The 21,779-nt window shown below is 38.1% G+C and overlaps 1 protein-coding gene across 7 annotated transcripts in view; it reads right to left on the bottom strand.

Moving 5' to 3' along the window:
- arhgef11 (Rho guanine nucleotide exchange factor (GEF) 11) overlaps positions 1 to 21,779 on the bottom strand; it is a 212,617-nt gene that overhangs the window by 94,636 nt on the left and 96,202 nt on the right. For all 7 annotated transcript variants that reach the window (XR_007933657.1, XM_051919914.1, XM_051919917.1 and 4 more), the window contains 5 exons: positions 11,780 to 11,878; positions 11,627 to 11,669; positions 9,051 to 9,147; positions 8,369 to 8,491; positions 3,719 to 3,739 (listed from right to left, as the gene is read on the bottom strand). Coding sequence is in view for 6 of the 7 variants with exons in the window: in XM_051919914.1 (XP_051775874.1) it covers positions 3,719 to 3,739; positions 8,369 to 8,491; positions 9,051 to 9,147; positions 11,627 to 11,669; positions 11,780 to 11,878 (383 nt within the window). In the remaining variant the exon portion in view is untranslated. The remainder of the gene's footprint in view (positions 1 to 3,718; positions 3,740 to 8,368; positions 8,492 to 9,050; positions 9,148 to 11,626; positions 11,670 to 11,779; positions 11,879 to 21,779) is intronic.

Below are 21,779 nucleotides of genomic sequence, written 5' to 3'. Positions count from 1 at the left end.
GATTGGCAGCGGTGGGCACGAGAGCAGGGTCCGGTGATTCCCTGTGGAATGCAGCGGATCAGGCGGCAGGGACAGGTTTAATTGGATGTCTGCACCTGTTGATGGACATCTCTCCGTGCTGCAAGGTCCGGGAAAGATAAGCTGGAGAGACGTTGGTTTTAAGAGAGAAGCACTGGGGACAGAGGATTTTAAAGACTCCTGCCAGAATTTTTTTTGGATTTTAACCTCCACACTCACCTTGTTTTTATGGATTATTTATGGATATTTTGAGCACTGCATTTTCTTTTTGAACACCTTTTAGTTGATTGGTTTTTAATAAAAGCACTGAGCTCTTTTGCACCTTCCCCTTGCTTCATGTGGTGCCCTCATTTGTACAACTCATCCCGGCCATGACTATTAATGGTGTCAGGTTCAAGAGGCTCCCCAAATGAGAAAAGGGAGCATGGAGCTGGAGCTGGAGCTGGAGCCAGACCCGCACTGTCACACTTTTCTCACCTGCTTATTCATGCAATTATCTAATCGGCCAATCATGTGGCAACAGCAGCACAATGCATAAAATCATGCAGATAAAGGTCTGGAACGTCAGTTAATGTCCACATCAAGCACCAGAATGGGGAAAAACATTCTCTCTTTTTCTGCTGCTTGAGAAGGAGAGGGTGGAATGTCAGTGCCTGATCCACATGATCGATACACCCCTTGTGTTACTGCTGGCTCCCACAGCGCAAGGCTTTCCCCTGACAGGAACATTGAGAATTGTTGCATTATGAACAGTGCTTAGGAAGCTAACATCCTTCTTGTTCTTCTACCTGATTGCAATCATTTCGACTTTCTATCAGGCACCTTAGTGAATTTTCAGGCAACGAAATTCATTGGACATATCACAGCAGTTCAGCTGCACTCAGCCATATGCATTAATATCCCTGTGTCAGTGTCACATGAACAATTCACATTGTCATCACTATCACTTGATTCAACTAATGGTTCAGTTTGTTCTAAAACTGCCTTTACAGCTTCTACTTTATGTGCCATTGTGTTTGGATTGATGGCTCCACCCCCTCATGAATATTGATGAGTTTCCTTAGAGTAGTGTAGCTAAAAGAAAGCCACTGCTCAGCAAAAAAAAAAGAAAAATAAAAAAACATGATCCCATATCCCTTTCCCATTTGAAGATTGCTGCGAATTTAAAAAAAAATACTTTGTATATCTAATAATCAGTAAAGCATTTCAGTTACTTTAATTTTAGAAGAAGGATCTGTAAACCTTTGTACAAAATGAAGATAGGAATAAGAAAGCATAACTTGATGCAGCTGCACACTTGGAGGTATTTATAAAAATACAAAGATGAAATACTGAAGTGTACATAGAGATATTGAAAGGAGTGAAGGTTGTTAGCAGAGAAACGGCAAGCCAGTGAATTAAGTCCATTTAACTTTGAGATTAAATATGGAAATAATGCTAGGGGAAGCGAGAATTTTTTATTTTCACGTTGACAAGACTGCCAAACAAACACTGCTGAAGAAATAGAAGTTAATACAAAAAAATAAGCTAAATTATGCCCAAGTTGAACTAATCAAAGCAAATCCACCAAATCCCAGTACCCACTCCTATTCAGTCTATGACTGTGCAGCAAAGCTTGAGGGCAACAGCATCATCAAGAATGTGGATGACTCCACTGCGACTGGCCTCATAAGTGACAATGCTTATAAGAGGAAGGTAAAAGACCTGACTGTAAGGTGCAATAACAACAACCTCTCTCTGAATTTTGACAAAATAAAGGAGATCATTCTTGACTTTGGAAGGATAAAGGCAGTCACGCTCCCTTCCACATCAACAGCTCCTCTGTCCAGATAGTTAGTAGCTTCAGGTTTCCTGGGTGTCCAGATTATTGACTGTCTTTCGTGATCAGTCAATACCACCTGCATAGTCAAAAAGGCTTTTTTTCCCCCCTGAGGAGGCTAAAGGGCCTTGGGGTAGAAGCCAAAACATTGGTCAACTTTTACTATGCCACTATTGAAAGTATCCTGACCATCACGGTGTGGTTTGGTACCCTGACTTGCCAGGATCACAAACTCCACCAAAAGCACTGTCCGTACAGCTTCTAAAATCTTTGGCGCTAGCCTTCCATAGCTTCAAACCATCTACTCAACAAAATGTCTGACGAGAGCGGAATCCATCATCACTGATGACATCCACCCAGCTTGTCCCCAGTTTTCACTTCTGCCTTCTGGAAAGCTCTACCGGAGCCTCACTACTCGCTACACCCACTTCAGGGACAGCTTCTTCCTCAGGTCATAAGGTTACTGAACTACCAGTAATCTCATCCTACCTGCCCTTGATACTGGTAAAGGTTAGCTTTTTTTTTTTTTTTAAATTCACTTTTCATTCTCGCAGTCGCATTCAGAATCAATCCATACAACCCCATCTGACATAAAGACGCGCTATAGGTCTGCAGTGTACCACGATGCATACTACCGCCCCCCCCCCCCCCCCAAAAAAAGGGTTCTGACACACAAACGCTGGCGAAGCTGCCTTCTTCGTATCTCACCGTCACTTGAAATCAGCAGTTCTTAGCATTGCACCACGCAAGCTGTCGTATCAACCACCAACTGTAACTTGCTTTCTTTATTCTTCGGTTATACTCTTGAATAAAAATGCACTTTTATTTATGTGAAAACAGCTGTGTCAGATGGGGTTGTATGGATTGATTCTGAATGCGACTGCAAGAATGAAAAGTGAATTAAAAAAAAAAAAAAAAAAGCTAACCTTTACCAGTATCATAAGTTACACCGGCTGTTACAGACTGAAATCAAATTTATGTTGTTATTCTAAAATTGTAAGAATAAGAGCAGTTCACTTCTCGAAGTGGAGCCGTGCGGGATCGAACTCGCCACCCTCTGATTCCCAGTCAGGAGCTGATACCATTACGCCACCGTGGCGGTTGTAGTAAGAGTGTCAATGTGGCATGCTAACGCGGCTTTTTTTTTTTGTGCAGTTATATTTTTGAATAAAAGTGCACGTGTTCTCTTATTTGTACCTTTTGTGAAAGTGTTTCTTTGATATATGGACTTCAGGCTTCATACGTTATATAGTTTATGCCTACATTTTGTCATTTACTATTAGAATATGAAAAACGTTTCTGTTTTAAAAATGTGTTTGCACAGACTACTATAGAAACGGAACACACATGAAATGCGTGTACTCCAAATAACGCTATATTATTTCCACTCTAAAACTCCACTTCAATCCCAGATAATCAAATCAAGGCAAGGCATGAGCTAGGAGAAATTCGTTCTAAGTCGGTGGGGGGATGGAATAGCTGGCTGCTAGTAGCTTTTGTTTATCAGCACATTTAGATGACAAAAGACTCTGGCGGAGAGGTGCAAACGGATTTAAGACGCGATTTAAGGTGGGACGGATTTACGAGTTTTTTCGTAGGCTCTGGTAATTCTAGTGTTAAAAGATAATTTGTGAAAGTTCTTTCCTAATATGTTTGAGCCAATTAGCTGCATTGTGGCAAAGTTATTTAGGTATAAATAATCCCATTTGGTAAAAGGCTGTTATGTCTGGTTGTAGTAGTCTAAGAACAGCTGAACAAGACAGAAAGAAAGAAAATAAAGCTGAAAAAACAAAGTTCAAAATAGATTACACCCATGACACCATACAAAGCACATTTAATTAGGTTTACCTATTATTTTTCAGCTGTTTTAAAAAGGCTTACCTACGGTCTTCATGTTTACACCTGCATTAAACAAAAGATAATTGAATATTAATTCAGTTTACTTTTAACATGTATTTGAATACACTGACTAATAAGAACTACCACCCCCTCTAATTTAGAGCCTGAGTAGTGCAACAAAGCAAAAGTCAACATACTATTACTAGTAATAATATAAACTACTACAGTTACACTGAAATTGAAAAACAGTTTAGAACACATGTGGTAGAAAAAGATTTTCATAAGAATATTCTGTATTGATAGAACTGATATTTCAGAATGAGAAACATCAAGGTTCATTTCACCACTTGCATTGAGGTAGAAGACCACAAAGTTAAAAGCTAAATGAAAGTTATGCATTTGACGAACATATTACTAATTTATTTGATTACAAAACAGCTCATAGTCTATAACAATTTGATTAAAGCAGACTCATATTCTTACAGATGTTGTATATTTGTGAACAAATATCTCCATCACAGGTTGAATTTGTATTATTTAGTAAATATAAAATGTCTACACACTAATATTAACATTTTTCCTTTTCTGGTGGACTGAACATCTGAATAACAGATAATTTATTAATTTATTAATCCCAAGGGGAAATTCACATTAAAAAGCATAGGCCATCCAGTTATTAGGTTAAATCATTAGGCAGCAAGATCTGAATCCTATCACTACAATGATGATGCAGAGTTAATTGCTCAACCAAATGCCTCATCCGACTTCTCTCCATCTTGCCTGAACCACTATAAGAACAAACTTCATGGATACTAGACATAAGTGTTGCTTAAAGGGTCTAAATACTGTGCAGATCAATGGACAGCTTAGCTCAGATCTTTGAGTAATGGCAATCAGGATTAAGAAGTTAGCCTGCACAGAGTGGATAAATTTAAATATCCAAGATGGAAAATTAGATGCAGAGATAATTCAGAGTGCAGTGTGGATGGAACAATTGACAGAATGTGTCAGGTGTCTAATGTGATTGAAGAATGAAGGCAAAGGTTAAAAGGGAAGGTTTTTAAGACAGGGGTAAGACCAGCAATGATGTATGGAGTTGAGATTTGGGTAGTAAAGGGAGCGTAGGAGAAGAAGTTGTCAGAGATGAAACATTAAAATGAACGTGTGAAGTGACAAAAAAAGGACAGAATAAGAAAAGAAACAATCAGCGGTACAACAAAAGTGGGAGAGATATCCCGACTTGAAGAGCAGATGATGTACAATCAGCAAAGTTGTTACAAATGGACTTGGACAGCATTAAGGCTTAGACAGATTTGTGGCAGATTAAATTTAATGTCAGTAAGAGTAAAATATTAGATGGAACAAGATGATACGCTGTGGCAACCCCTAAAAGGGGCAGGCGAAAGAAGAAGAAGAAGAAAAGTAGAATATCCCATGTGCCAAGTAAAAACGTTAACTTCAAATATACAATGGAAAGTCTGAAACTTGAAAGGACACCTTACGAGAGTCATAATGGACTCATCACTATCTACATCCAGACAGTGTACAGAAGCGATCAAAAAAGCTAACAGGATGTTGGGTTACTTCTCACAACACATGCAAGTCAAGAGAGGTTATACTTAAATTGTATAATACACGAGTGAGACCTCACCTGAAGTACTATGTTACTGTTTTATCATGTTAGAAGAAACATTTCTGCAAAATTCACCAAACCAAAATGTGCATAATCATTCAGTGTAAGCTGGCATTTAATCATATATCCAAAATAACCTTATGACAACTCTACTTAGTGTGCTCATTTAGCATCAAACTTAAATCAGTAGAAAGTAAAGCATTTTATTGAAACCAATGTGAAATTAAGTACAGTATGTCTCACAGGGTACACAGGGCGTGTATTATTCGCATGGCTCCAAGGCTGGGCTTCTTTTATAAATTGTAATATTTGTACAACTTACAATGGGATTAATGGATACATAGGCCCATAGGTGTATGAAAAAGCCTTAAAACTTACCAAAAATGTCCACTTTGAAACAGCAAACATTTCGATTTAAGAGAATATGCCTTTTGCCGTTATGAGGCACCTTTGTGATAACAAAAGAAAACTAGATATGACTTTATTACAGATTCTTTGAATTCTTTTTCTTGAGGTAATAATACATTTCCTGCTCACAGCCTCCATCATGGATAGAGTCATGACAACCCCAACAGGCCCCCAAGCACTAACTTCTTCTCCTACTTTTGCCTCTGCAATTCTATTTTTTAAGCAGTTATATTCTACCATGGCTTGTAATGAAAGACAGATGCTCACATCTTATGATTATCTTTTCCTGAACAGTGCTTACTTTTCTCCCATGACATTGTGTTGTTATTTCACATACCCTACACAGTAAAAATGAGAGACACACTGCATGGCAGTGTAGTTAAAAGTACAGATAAGAGGTTCATTGTACTTGTACATTGTACTATAACAATCAAACAGTAAATACAAGCAAACCTCTAGCAGACCCTGGGGCTATGAGGCAGTAATGACAGCTCTGTGCTACCTGCAGACGCTGGCATTACAGGAGCTCTGCAAGCAGTGGCGGCAATGCTGAGGGTCAAAGGCACAGACCTCAAACACCCAAGTTGCCGAGCCTGTAAATTATGACAGACTACTAGTACATGTTTGGTAGAAAAATGCTGACAGCTTAGGCACTTAATATACATAGCCACCAACAAGGAGCCAGGGAAAAGAATGGCATATTGGTTGCCTCTGACCGTCGGTGAGCAGAGTGAAGTGACAGCACGTGTCACCATATTGTGGAAACAGCCGCTGAAATAATGAAATAACCTTCTCTACAATGAAAGAATATAACCTGTTCTAAGCGTGCCCTTTTTCAGTTATTGTTGCCTAGTTTTCTACAGAATAGAGACTGCCATTCACATCAGGGCATCAACATTCAGTGTCGATAGCAGCACTTGGTGATGACTTTCCAAGGTGCATTCACATACCTGGCCTTGAAGGTGCCACAGAAGAAGACGAGCAGCACAGTAAAGCACACAGTCTCCTTTTAAAATGGATGAATGTCACAGCAATGCTTTGGTTTGTGCTTTTTTAACAAATTAAAATGACATGGACAATACTAGATATCTATTTTGGCTTTAAAGTAATTTTTGAATTTTTCTCATTCACCTATGGACACAGAGTATCCATTAGCGCCACTGTAAAGTGCAACAACAAAGAATTTTTTAAAATTTATTTAAAAAAAAATATGCTTCACTTTAGATCACAGTTTTATGTGGCAAACCATGACTGCCTGTACTACCCGTCTAAGACATGTTGAAATCTAAGTAATCAACACAGACTTCAATGTTAACATTTGCAGTGCACCATGCAATGCATATGTCTGTTATATTTTATTTAGTATGGGATTCATAAAGGCAGCATAAATGTTTGATGTGCCATCTATTGGAATACCAAATGCAGTGTATTTTATCAAACGTTTGTAATGAGCCACCTGTTGGAAGGACAGAGACCGGACAGACACAGAGGCAGACACTTATCCATTTACAGTCGATTCCGGTTAATTGGACCACCTGTTAATCAGACCAGCTGCTTATTCGGACCGAATCCTAAAGAACCGAAACAGATCATATTACATAAGCCTAATATTGTTCACTTATTTGGACCAAAATTCCGTTTAATCAGACCAAAGAATGTGACCGAGAATAAGAAAAAGAAGCCACAAGTTGCCCGCTGAAAGTGGATGTAAAGCGGGTCAGCGACATCGGGAAGATCCCTGGGCTCCCCAGGAGAATTTATGCTTTTATCAAAGGTCAGGAAGTCGGAAAATTTGTACCAAGTGCAAACCAGTGGGGGTGAACATGCCTGCCCTTTCTTTCCTAAAATGGACCGGCCAGTAGCCGGCGACATGAAGTCGAGCGTAAACAAGCAAGGAATTCCTTCCTGTCAATAAGGATTAAAGTTTACACGAGAAAGCTTTTGCTTCAAGAAAGTCAAACTGGACGCTTTTAGTGCCGAAACGCATTGAAACTGATTTTGTTCAAGTGCAGCGTGTCAACAGAATGCGTCAGATCACACTAGACAAGTTCTTTAAACGTTGACTGGAATTTGGTAATGTAACCTTTTTTATTGTGCTTCGCATGCTGAGTGTTGTGTAGATCGTTTCGAAGAATTTATAGATTTCTTTTTCAATAAACAAAGTTGTAAGCATCCGTACATGTACATGTACGTAGTTCTTGTTTGTACATTCGCCATACGCGTGTGCAGCACAATAAAAGTCATAATGATATTTTAATATGTTACTTATAGCATGTCCCGTCTTGGTTGCACATGTATAGGGCATGTTCCTGTAATCAGACCAGCCGGTTATTAGGACCAAAATGATCACGTTCCGATGTGGTCCGATTAAGCGGAATCGACTGTAGTAAGGTGGATTGAGAAGAAGTAACTGACTTGAAAAATACCAAACTTGTAATTTTCCAGCTATCCCCTGATACTATGTCAAACAAGCACAAGCATTTCTAAATGCCTTTACACAAGTCCTAATGCCATAAGGCAGTGTCATTGCCTACAAAAAAAATATGTTAGGATTACAGGGTTGTTTTAGTAGCAGACATAATTAAGGCCACATCAGTTTTATTTCGAGTAACACAAAAGTGGAATTAGAGTATAGATATTAGAAGTCTTACAGAATATCCCACAGAGCAGCAACTTGTCGGTCAATAATCTGCTTCTCTTTTGCTGGGTCATCTTCTAGTTCTTGAAGATCCCCTTCACCAAATAAATGGCCAAGCCCGATCATCTGCTTGCTCCTAAAAAAATAAGTTAAAGCCACCTAAGGATCCTTTGTCATTTTCTCAAAACATATATGACTTTTTTTTTTTTTTATATTTTTACATATGCTTCACTCATTTTGCTTGGACTTTGAGCTAAAGAGTAAGTTACTTGCTTAGTATGACAGGATGGCTTCTTTTCCAGGATTTTATAATTAGGCTGTCTGTGGGCATCCAAGTAATACAACACCATGTATTTTACATGATTACATTTGGTTATATCTGCAGATTTTCATTACTGTATTATTGATTACATGCATAACTACTGTACAGTTACTCATGCGGTGTAACAAAAGTCCATTAGAGTACTAAAAAAGATGAAACAACTTTAAAATTTGGACTTAATTCTATTCCTTCAATTTTTTTAGACTCCTTTTATTTACAAAGTAAAATGAAAACACATTTGAAGTGCCTAGCATTAAATACCAATGTATGCTAAGTGGTGAAAAAATTGTACTAATAGCTGTAGTTAACAACATAAACAACCCAAGTGGTGAAGCAGAACTGAAACAAACCGAAGCCAAAAAGAAATTCTTACCTGTAGTCTTGAATTTGTCTATTAATGCTGGGTAAAATTTGCTTTTGAATTTCTGACAGAGCTCCAATGATGTCTTCCTGTGCTTCCACTCTGCTCTCTGCAATGGCAAGAAACATATCCAGTAAATCAGAGCTCATGTGCCAAAGTTGTAACTTGTCAGTATAAGAGTTGAGATTTGCCCCAAAAAAGTTGCAGCAGCCAGCTACGGAGAAAATGTCTGACTCGGTGTGGTGACTCTCAGGCAAAATTCATTCTCCTGTTTATTATTAAAGCATTCCTATAAACATTTCGAACACCTTCTCATCAGGAACATGCTTCATATCAGTTCTGTCACATACAAGAAAGTCCTTGAAACTTAATTATTGTGCGTCCAGAAGTGAATAGATATTATTCTCATATAATACAGCTTTGTTGTTGTTTAAAAGTAATCTTTGTATGTGTGTATATTATATATATTATAAACAATGAACCCTATAAGGCACGGGGCATAACGCATAAAAACGTACCGAATATGTCCATTTTTAAAGCCAAGACAGTTGTCAAGTATTGATCTGATTCTTGCGATTATATATAATTTTTTTTAATTGAATCATGTAATGGTGCTGAAGTCCAGAAAGCAGCCATGAATAATTAAGTGTACAGCATGCCACAGCTTATACTAAAGTGCATTTTGCTAGGGAAGAGTGTATAAACTAAGGGTCAGCTCACTGTTTAAATCGATTTATAAATCGCTTCATCTTTGCAAATGATTGCACACTTCCAGTATGCTTCACTCTAAACAACTGCAAACTTGTAACATGTCTGATATTGGCTACTTACAGCATAGTAATTGGTTCTAATTATCTTTAAGTACATTTCACTGTTTTACTTTATAAAAATTAATTTGTATAAATGTCGATCATCCTGTTTTTTTATATGAGACCATATTGTAACTCTGATTATTTTTAGTATTTATTTATATTTTTACTAATAAATTATGATCAAGCATTATACTCAGAGACGTTCATGTCTATCACCTGAAAATAATTTTACGTTTTTATAAGATAAAGCAATAAATATTGGGTGACTGGTGAACTTGTTATTGAGGAACATTTGAAATTAGCCTGAAGGAGGGCAAAAACAATATCAAAAAACTGACAGAATATTATTAAATATTTTGATATTTGATCATGCTGAACCATTGTAATTGTATTATTTTAAACATGAAAGAAACTAAATTAAACACACATTTAAATGTTTTTGTATGGAGACCTGTGTCTGTCAGGAAGGAAAAATAAAAATAATCCATTTAGATGAATTAATAATCTGTTTGGATGATTTTTTTCCCTGCCTGACACCCACAGGAAATCCATAGGCTTTGTAATATATTAAAATTAGTTATATTTATTTTGCATTTCCATGGCTAACTGTATACTTCAAACAGATCGATACATACCATGACATAAATGTATACATTTATTTAATGGCAATAAGACTGCCAAAGGCATTTATTTACTTAGACGGCAATTTGATGTTGATTTGAAAGTTTTCTAGAATGAATAATTGAACCAGTGAAGTTGTATTTAAGTGAATGACCGTGTAAAGGAAGAAAGTGAAATTATGAAGTGTATAATATTACAATAAACCATTTATTTAACAGCATTATAAATTACAAAAGGTTACAGAGTCTTTGCATAAAACACAGTGTTGAGCATTTGCTACAGTTAGACAAGCTAAGGAATGACCAGTGAAAATGGCTTGTGATGGTGTAACACTAACATCACAGCTACATATGTCAGCAACATTCTGCTCCTTCCTAAACATCGAGCTCCTCAATGTTCTGCTGGCTACAGCAAAGAAAGTCCCGATTAATAGAGACATAAATACACACACATACACAGACACTTGTCCTTTTATTAAGGTGGATTATTTTTACAATACAAGTAAGATTTTGTGCAGTGATACAAGGATATTTTTGAAATCAGTTTAGTTTTTTAAAATGGTCTTTAATCAAGACTTTACTTTGTGTAAGTTTTTTTTTTTTTTTACTTAGTAACTACACATTATACAAACGTATATCATATAGAGGACATGTAATATATGTATGCAGGACAAGTAGATACATGTAGTACAAAAGATAAATGAAAATGTGTAACATATAGAAAAGGAAAGCCTTGGTTTCAATCTTCTTTGAGCCTATAGTTCTTTAAGTTTAGATAAAGATACAGAATGCAGACTAGTTTGTTTGTAAACATACATGTGGGTAGTGATACATCGTGCCAAAATCACAAGAGAGTTTCAGAAGGAGGACTGCTGATAGTGTTGGTTTCTAAAAGGAGTCACAACACAGTTTCATAGGAATGTAAATGGCCATCACTTAACAGTACTGTGGATTACCCCCTTAGTACCACAGTTTACTGAGAGCAGGCTGTCCAATCACACATACCCTATCCAAACATACTCTGGAATGTAAAGCAAAAAAAATACAATCTATACAGATAGTTGGAGAACCTGAAATGGAATCTATAATACAGCTCTGCAGAATTTATAACAGAACCAATGGGATTAGCTGCAATAAAACTAAAATATTAACTTACCAATATCTGAACCAAGTTCTTCGGATAATGGAATTTTTAATGGCTAGAAGCAAAAGAGAAAAAGGTGTGTAAGAAGTCTGAAGCTAAGCTATCAACTAAATCTGCATCAAACTTGAATAGCAATCAACTTCAAAACTATAACAAAATACTCACTGCATCATTTCCAAGAAAACTTGCATATATTTGTTGTGCCAATGAATGGGTGTCCTTTACGCTGGCACTGAGGTAGGCATCAGCTGAGAGAAAGAACAACTGTGAAAAAAATGTATATTTAAAATGAAATAAAGCATTGACAGAGAGTAAAACTTTTGGAGAGACAACGTTTGTTGTAGGTTAAGACAGAGGAAGTGTACTCTAGTAAACTACACTATTTTATAAACGGGAGTCTACATTCAACTATCCAGGCATATTCCACTTGGATGTGTTTTTGTTTGATTCTTTGCTCAAGTTACAAACCTAGCAATTTACTTTTGTATGCCACTTTACAGAATTGAACTTCAACTCTATAGACATCAAACAATACAGTGGTGTGAAAAACTATTTGCCCCCTTCCTGATTTCTTATTCTTTTGCATGTTTGTCACACAAAATGTTTCTGATCATCAAACACATTTAACCATTAGTCAAATATAACACAAGTAAACACAAAATGCAGTTTTTAAATGATGGTGTTTATTATTTAGGGAGAAAAAAAATCCAAACCTACATGGCCCTGTGTGAAAAAGTAATTGCCCCCTTGTTAAAAAATAACCTAACTGTGGTGTATCACACCTGAGTTCAATTTCCGTAGCCACCCCCAGGCCTGATTACTGCCACACCTGATTCAATCAAGAAATCACTTAAATAGGAGCTGCCTGACACAGAGAAGTAGACCAAAAGCACCTCAAAAGCTAGACATCATGCCAAGATCCAAAGAAATTCAGGAACAAATGAGAACAGAAGTAATTGAGATCTATCAGTCTGGTAAAGGTTATAAAGCCATTTCTAAAGCTTTGGGACTCCAGCGAACCACAGTGAGAGCCATTATCCACAAATGGCAAAAACATGGAACAGTGGTGAACCTTCCCAGGAGTGGCCGGCCGACGAGAATTACCCCAAGAGCGCAGAGACGACTCATCCGAGAGATCACAAAAGACCCCAGGACAACGTCTAAAGAACTGCAGGCCTCACTTGCCTCAATTAAGGTCAGTGTTCACGACTCCACCATAAGAAAGAGACTGGGCAAAAACGGCCTGCATGGCAGATTTCCAAGACGCAAACCACTGTTAAGCAAAAAGAACATTAGGGCTCGTCTCAATTTTGCTAAGAAACATCTCAATGATTGCCAAGACTTTTGGGAAAATACCTTGTGGACTGATGAGACAAAAGTTGAACTTTTTGGAAGGCAAATGTCCCATTACATCTGGCGTAAAAGGAACACAGCATTTCAGAAAAAGAACATCATACCAACAGTAAAATATGGTGGTGGTAGTGTGATGGTCTGGGGTTGTTTTGCTGCTTCAGGACCTGGAAGGCTTGCTGTGATAGATGGAACCATGAATTCTACTGTCTACCAAAAAATCCTGAAGGAGAATGTCCGGCCATCTGTTCGTCAACTGAAGCTGAAGCGATCTTGGGTGCTGCAACAGGACAATGACCCAAAACACACCAGCAAATCCACCTCTGAATGGCTGAAGAAAAACAAAATGAAGACTTTGGAGTGGCCTAGTCAAAGTCCTGACCTGAATCCAATTGAGATGCTATGGCATGACCTTAAAAAGGCGGTTCATGCTAGAAAACCCTCAAATAAAGCTGAATTACAACAATTTTGCAAAGATGAGTGGGCCAAAATTCTTCCAGAGCGCTGTAAAAGACTCATTGCAAGTTATCGCAAACGCTTGATTGCAGTTATTGCTGCTAAGGGTGGCCCAACCAGTTATTAGGTTCAGGGGAAATTACTTTTTCACACAGGGCCATGTAGGTTTGGATTTTTTTTTCTCCCTAAATAATAAAAACCACCATTTGCAAACTGCATTTTGTGTTTACTTGTGTTATATTTGACTAGTGGTTAAATGTTTTGTTTTGTATGACAAACATGCAAAAGAATAAGAAATCAGGAAGGGGGCAAATAGTTTTTCACACCACTGTAAGTTTTAATAATCGCTGTACTACAGTTAATATTTTTCACCCATAGCCTATAAAAAATGTTTTAAAATTCATCATATATAAAAATAGTGCAGAAGACAAAAGGGACAATGGAGACACTACATCCAAGATCTGAGTGTTTGTACAGGAACATGAGAAATGCGGGACATGAAGAAGACAGCAATGTTGTAACTGACCAGATCAGGCATGCTAAGAATTGAAATAGAGGCTAAAGCAACAAACGAAAGATGAGTAAGGTACAGATGGTACTCCAAGAGAACTCAAAGATGTTTGCAGAAATGAGTTTGCACAGAAAACAGTTTTCATTTTTACAACAAATTTAAATGTTATTGTTCTGATTAAAACACTTAGTATAGTAGTTCATATTTCCTTTAGCCAATGTCAGAATTATTAAAACAGAAATAACTGTATTCATTACATTTAAATATTTGTTTTCTTTTAGGTCCTCTACATCAGGGTTACTTCACCGTGGGTTCCAGTTTTCAGCTAAAATCTTTTCTTCACTTCTAAATTATACTGTACTTTGTCTATCAACCAGTCCAGAAACACAACTTTGTCTTTTCCCTCCCACCTAGCAGAGTTTATAGGATGTTCTAAATAAATGGAATATTCACAGAATATTGTCCAACCCACTTACATATTCACGGCAATCCAGAACAGGGTGTCAGTCCATTGCGTGACCTACTAACACATGCACACCCGCTGACATTCACATTTTAAAGGCCAACATGGAGCCATCCATACACTACACCTTTTAGAATGCTAAAATTCAACAAGGACAACACCAATGGGTATAATCTGAAGCTGTACCCACAATGCAGCAGTGATGCCAACCCAAATTTCTGCTTCACCTCCAGAAATCTTTACCACTTTCTTGAAATGTTCCCATTCTTGTAGACCTCGTAGAAGGTTCTGGAGCTCAACTTTAGAGACGACATGTAAAGAATGGAAGATTGCAGACCAACTTCTTTGGCCGTTAACACAGCAAGTCATACAGTTTTCATGAACCACTGCAACCCTCCTGAAATCAGGAAAGTACTGAACCCATTGTAATTCAAAAGTCAAAACATCCTGAAAGCTTCTAGATTTTCCTGGAGATTGATAAATCATAGATAACAAAAAATGAAAGCATGAGGGCGTTGTGACGACTGAGGATCTGACTACCAGTGGTGAGCCCACATAACCTCTATCTCTGGTTCTTGAAGTGATGAGAACCCAACTGGCAGCTTAGATGTGATAAATCCAGCAGAGTCTGAGCCACACAGCTCCCTCTAGTAAGCCAAATAGAGATCTGTTTACATCATTTCATCTTCAGTAAGCGTCCTCCAGATCAGCCAGCTTGTCACTTACAATGTTCTGCTGGGTTTTTTTTGTTTTGTTTTTTAAACTGAAGTGATTTCTTTGTCTTGTTACCATTGCCCCTCTTGTATAGCAGTAGCATCAATATGAAAGGGCTTTTACTCCAGATTTAAAAGTACTGTGGTCCTCTCTTATCTCCACAGTAAATTCCTGAAATGCAGAATTTAAAGTAGAAGGTTGCTTCATAATAAGTGGTGGCTCATCTTGCCAGTCTGGTTTTCTTCTGGGACATATTTACCAAAGTAACCGTACTTCATCAACAATATAACAACTTCATGAATAGATATTGCTGCACAAATAGAAATTGTGCGTGTCACATAGGAAAAAATGGCAGTCAAAGGTATAGCACAAGGACTAGTCAGCCATCTCTCCTATAGAGCACTAATGTCCCTTGATATACAATTTTTGTCTTTCTTTATTGAGTAAGTGAGACTGATCTGTTCATAGAAGCAAGGCAGGGTTAGGGCAGAACACCACTTTTGTGGGTCACTCTGCTATATAAATGCAAAGAATTATTATTATTATTGATCTCTTTAGCACTTTGTACTAGGCAAGTGCCATGTTCTGTTTGGCTCTCACTATAAACAAATACGGTACTGTACCAATGTATTGTCATCATGAATACTGTCATCAAGCGTTCCTACTGGATTGAATTAAAAATGTTTTAGACATTTTTCTAATTGTCAGAGATTAACACTGCAGAGTTTAATTAGACTAGTCTTTATAAGAGTGTCATTCACTGTAGTCACTCACAGGTTATCTTTTTTTGTAAAAATTTGTATACATTTTATTGCTAATCTTTACCACTACTAGAATTAGAACATCTGAAAATTTTTACAAGAATAAGCCATTCATTCCAACACGCCGAATGAGCTAAGCTAGTCTAGTGTTCATGATGCGATGAAGACAATTTATCCTGGGGAAGGCAGGAGGGTCTATGAGCACGCAAATGGATAAAACACCAACCTGTGCAAAGGAGGTTTTCACACAGTGCGGACAATGGTTACTGGCAAACTTTGGGAGTGCACTGGCTCGGGGTCTCCTGGTCTGTGCTGTAGCTCTGCTGCAGCAGTCCTAGAGGTTTCGTACACCATTTTGCCACGTCCAGATCAGCATACTCCCAAGTGCTATGGTTAATGTCTTCAGGGAGTGACAGAATTTTGGTTGGTTAATTAAATATTCTTGCTTTCGGCAATACCAGTAATTAAAAAATTCAGTAAGGCTCCTACTTTATGTCCCCTTACTTTCTCTGTTGGAGGTGGTGGTCTCCAGCAATTAAGACTTGTATCAAGGTAACTGAAGCACACTCGTTTTATGGCACAGAATAATACAATTTATTTATACACAAAAGGATTATAGAAATATAATAGCATATTTATATTGATATATATTTATCTATCTAGATTCCTGTATTATATAACAGAAGAGGTTGGCTGTTTGCTAGTTATTTAAAGATGATGTCCAATGCTGTGTGGAGTTGTTGCTTTGTTCCTGCCCCAGGATTCTTCTTGCACTGGAGTGCACTTTTTCCTTTATGATGTGGTCCTTAGTCCACGGTGTGCTGTGCATTTTCTCAGCTTGCTCTTTGCTGTGTCCTATGCAACTTCATAGGGAAAAGCACTTATAGCACAAGACTTTAGATGCTGAAGTTCTCTTTTTGAAGTCATGGCTGCTCCTCAATCTTCAGAATGAGCTCACTTTGGTAAAGTGGGTCTCAGCCTTCAGCTCACCAAAGAGACAGCAGCTCATCAGCTTTTAAGTTTCAGAGAAACGTTATTTTGGAGAGTGAAAGCAGAGTTCTGAAATTTACCTATATCTAATTATTGAAGAAAGGTATAACCTCTTGGGATTGGATTACAGTCACTGTACTTACAAAATTGGTGCCTTCTCACAGGTGTAATATTTTGTCCATCAAAGTTGTCACTTGTTGAATTACAGCTATTTGTTCCTGGGTGTCTACTGGGCGCCTTCTGTTCAACTTTCACTTTTATTATCAGATGAAGACCAGGTTGATTCTGATATGAAGATTTCAGTCACTTACAGGTGCTGGTCATAAAATTAGAATATCATGACAAAGTAATTTCAGTAATTCCATTCAAAAAGTGAAACTTGTATATTAGATTCATTCATTACACACAGACTGCTGTATTTCAAATGTTTATTTCTTTTAATGTTGATGATTATAACTGACAACTAATGAAAGTCCCAAATTCAGTATCTCGGAAAATTAGAATATTGTGAAAAGGTTTAATATTGAAGACACCTGATGCCACACTCTAATCAGCTAATTAACTCAAAACACCTGCAAAAGCCTTTAAATGGTCTCTCAGTCTAGTTCTGTAGGCTACACAATCATGGGGAAGACTGCTGACTTGACAGTTGTCCAAAAGACGACCACCGACACCTTGCACAAGAAGGGCAAGACACAAAAGGTCATTGCTAAAGAGGCTGGCTGTTCACAGAGCTCTGTGTCCAAGCACATTAATAGAGAGGTGAAGGGAAGGACAAGATGTGGTAGAAAAAAGTGTACAAGCAATAGGGATAACCGCACCCTGGAGAGGATTGTGAAACAAAACCCATTCAAAAATGTGGGGGAGATTCACAAAGAGTGGACTGCAGCTGGAGTCAGTGCTTCAAGAACCACCACGCACAGACGTATGCAAGACATGGGTTTCAGCTGTCGCATTCCTTGTGTCAAGCCACTCTTGATCAAGAAACAGCGTCAGAAGCGTCTCGCCTGGGCTAAAGACAAAAAGGACTGGACTGCTGCTGAGTGGTCCAAATTTATGTTCTCCGATGAAAGTAAATTTTGCATTTCCTTTGGAAATCAAGGTCCCAGAGTCTGGAGGAAGAGAGGAGAGGCACAGAATCCATGTTGCGTGAGGTCCAGTGTAAAGTTTCCACAGTCAGTGATGGTTTCGGGTGCCATGTCATCTGCTGGTGTTGGTCCATTGTGTTTTCTGAGGTCCAAGGTCAACGCAGCCGTCTACCAGGAAGTTTTAGAGCACTTCATGCTTCCTGCTGCTGACGAACTTTATGGAGATACAGATTTCGTTTTCCAACAAGACCTGGCACCTGCACACAGTGCCAAAGCTGCCAGTACCTGGTTTAAGGACCATGGTATCCCTGTTCTTGATTGACCAGCAAACTCGCCTGACCTTAACCCCATAGAAAATCTATGGGGTATTGTGAAGAGGAAGATGCAATATGCCAGACCCAACAATTCAGAAGAGCTGAAGGCCACTATCAGAGCAACATGGGCTCTCATAACACCTGAGCAGTGCCACAGACTGATCGACTCCATGCCATGCTGCATTGCTGCAGTAATCCAGGCCAAAGGAGCCCCAACTAAATATTGAGTGCTGCACATGTTCATACTTTTCATGTTCATACCTTTCAGTTGGCCAACATTTCTAAAAATCCTTTTTTTGCATTAGTCTTAAATGATATTCTAATTTTCTGAGATACTGAATTTGGGACTTTCATTAGTTGTCAGTTATAATCATCAACATTAAAAGAAATAAACATTTGAAATACATCAGTCTGTGTGTAATGAATGAATCTAATATACAAGTTTCACTTTTTGAATGGAATTACTGAAATAAATCAACTTTGCCATGATATTCTAATTTTATGACCAGTACCTGTACTTTGTAATGCAAACCTTGGGAAGCCGAATGTCTGCAACCCTGAAATATCTGTGTTAACAGGCCATTGTGCCACTAAAGCTTAGCAAAACTGGCAGTTCCCAACTGTATCTTACCATCTGGGGGCTTGTTTCAGCCAGGTAACAAGATTTTCTGCAAACCGTTCATGACCCTTTTTCATTAAGTTCAGCTGTAATTCACATAACCAAATTGTAGACATTACACAATTTAACAATACAGTAGTTTGAAAATAAAAAAAAATTTAGGACACGTGTGAAATAGATACTAATAAGTATGTAGTTTTTTTTTTTTTTGCCCAAAATAGTGCAATCCCAAAACAAATGGCTTAACACTAGAATTACCAGGAAATACAAAGGCTGTTATAGACTCAAATCAAATGTATGTTTTTATTCTAAGATAGTAAGAATAAGAGCAGCTCACTGCTCAAAACTGAGTTGTCCGGGGTTGAACCCGTGAAGTTTGGATTACCAATCAACAGTTGTTACTGTTGCACCACCGAAGTGATCGTATTATAGAATGTTGCACCCTAATGCGGGTTGTTTTTCTGCAGTTATATTCTTGAATATAAGCGCACTTGTTCTGTTATATTTGTACCTTTTGTGAAAGTGTTTATTTGATATTTGGACTTCAGGCGTCACACATTAAACACGTCATGTCTACATTTTGTCAATTATTACTAAAACATGAAAAATGTTTCTGTTTTAACGATGTGTTTATATAGATTGTTGTAGACATGGAACACACATGAAATGCATGTGTTCCAAATAACCATATAGTATTTATAAAAGGTGTCATTTTGCTTCACTCCTCACTCTATACAACTCTAAGCAACTGACACGCAGGTAAACAGACTTTAGCTGAGAAAACTGTGCTGTGGTGGGGTGATGTGATAGTAGGCTGCTTGCTGCTGATCGACACATTTACAGGACAAAAGACGCTGATGGAGAGATGTGAAGTGATTTAAAATGGGACTGATATACGAGTTTGTTTGTAGGCTTTGGTAATTCTAGTGTTAATGATGCTGGAGTTAGATGGCACAGCTCAGGAGTTGGATCTTAATCTGGGTACATATTAGACAATTTTAAATGATCAATAAAAGATTATTAGTTGAATTATGGAATGCTTTTCACATATACACTCACTGCCCACTTTATTAGGTATACCCATTCAACTGCTTATTAACGCAAATCTCTAATCAGCCAATCACATGGCAGCAACTCAATGCATTTAGGCATGTAGACACTGTCAACACAACCTGCTGAAATTTAAAATCAAGCATCAGAATGGGGAAGACAGGCAATTTAAGTGAATTTGAGTGTGGTATGGTTGTTGGTGCCAGACGGACTAGTCTGAGTATTTCAGAAACTGCTGATCTATTGGGATTTTCATGCATAACCATCTCTAGGGTTTACAGAGTATGGTGCAAAAAAGGGAAAAAATATTTAGTGAGCAGCAGTTGTCTGGGTGAAAATGCCTTGTTGATGCCAGAGGTCAGAGGAAAATGACCAGACTGTTTCAAGTTGACAGAAAGGCAACAGTAACTCAAATGACTCCTTGTTACAAACAAGGTATGCAGAAGAGCATCTCTGAATGGACAATATGTCAAGTCTTGAAGCAGATGGGCTACAGCAACAGGAGACCACACCAGGTACCACTCCTGACAGCTAAGAAAAGGCAGCTGAGGCCACAATTCACATGAGCTCATTAAAATTTGACACTAGATGATTGGAAAAATGTTGCCTGGTCTGATGAGCCTCGATCTTCTGATGGCTACATCCAGCAGGATAACGCACCATATCACAAAGCTCAAATCATCTCAAACTGGTTTCTTGAACATGACAACAAGTTCACTGGACTCAAAAGGCCTCCACAGTCACCAGATCTTCATCCAGTAGAACACATCTGGGATGTGGTGGAAGAAGAGATTCACATTATGGATGTGCAGCAGACAAATTTGCAGCAACTACATGATGCTATCATGTCAATATGGACAAAAATCCATGAGGAATGTTTCCATCACCTTGATGAATTTATACCACAAAGAACTGGCATCATCAATCAAGAAATAATCCATTTTGGATGTACTGGTGAGAGGCAGGAGTATTCTCCTGAATTAGAATCTAAAAATCTCCATTTTTCTAATAGATTGAAATAAATTGTGAAATTTTCCTTGCCAGTTTTGATGTTATAGTTACTGTACACAAGAACCTGACCGAGTCAGGATTTAAAACACATTTAAAATCTCCAGCCATTATAATTTGGAGTGTCACATTAAGGACCAAAGTGAATACATTTCCCATATATTCTCTGTTATCCACATTAAATGTATACATGCCTACCAGAATTACTTTAGATTTAAATAAATGACCCACCACCATGACATAACACCCTTCAGGATCAATAACTACATCTGTTGCTAAAAATACGGTTATTTTTTACAGTAAAATTGTTTTTTTATAGCTAGAACAGAAGATTTGGCCTGTATAGCTTCTTTTTAGTCAAGACTAGCTTTTACTTGTTAATTGAACCCAGCCACTGGGGATGAACCTAGCCATAGTGGATGCACAAGCCAGTGTGTTTCTTCGTGCCGGTCCCAACACCAGATAAATAGGGAGAGTTACGTTAGGAAGGGCTTCCGGTGTAAAATATTACCAGATCAATATGCAGACAACAATACAGATTTCCATACCAGATCGGTCAAGGCCCAGGTTAACAACATAAATTGGGCTACTGCTGGCCGAAGGAGAAGAGAAGGGGAAGATGTGTCCAGAGGCAGGAGAAGGAAGGTTAAGAGAGAGGAAATGAGGGTAGTAACTTTGAATGCTGGCACTATGACTGGTAAGGGGAGAGAGTTATCAGATATGATGGAGAGAAGGAAGACTGATATATTGTGCATGCAAGAGACTAAATGGAAGGGGAGTAAGCCCAGGTGGATTGGAGGAGAGTTCAAATTGTTCTGTGATGGTATGGATGGGAGGAGAA

Source organism: Erpetoichthys calabaricus, chromosome 16, assembly GCF_900747795.2.
Source record: "Erpetoichthys calabaricus chromosome 16, fErpCal1.3, whole genome shotgun sequence".
In the NCBI taxonomy this organism is placed as follows: domain Eukaryota; kingdom Metazoa; phylum Chordata; class Cladistia; order Polypteriformes; family Polypteridae; genus Erpetoichthys; species Erpetoichthys calabaricus.
This window is presented reverse-complemented; position numbering and strand designations above follow the sequence as displayed.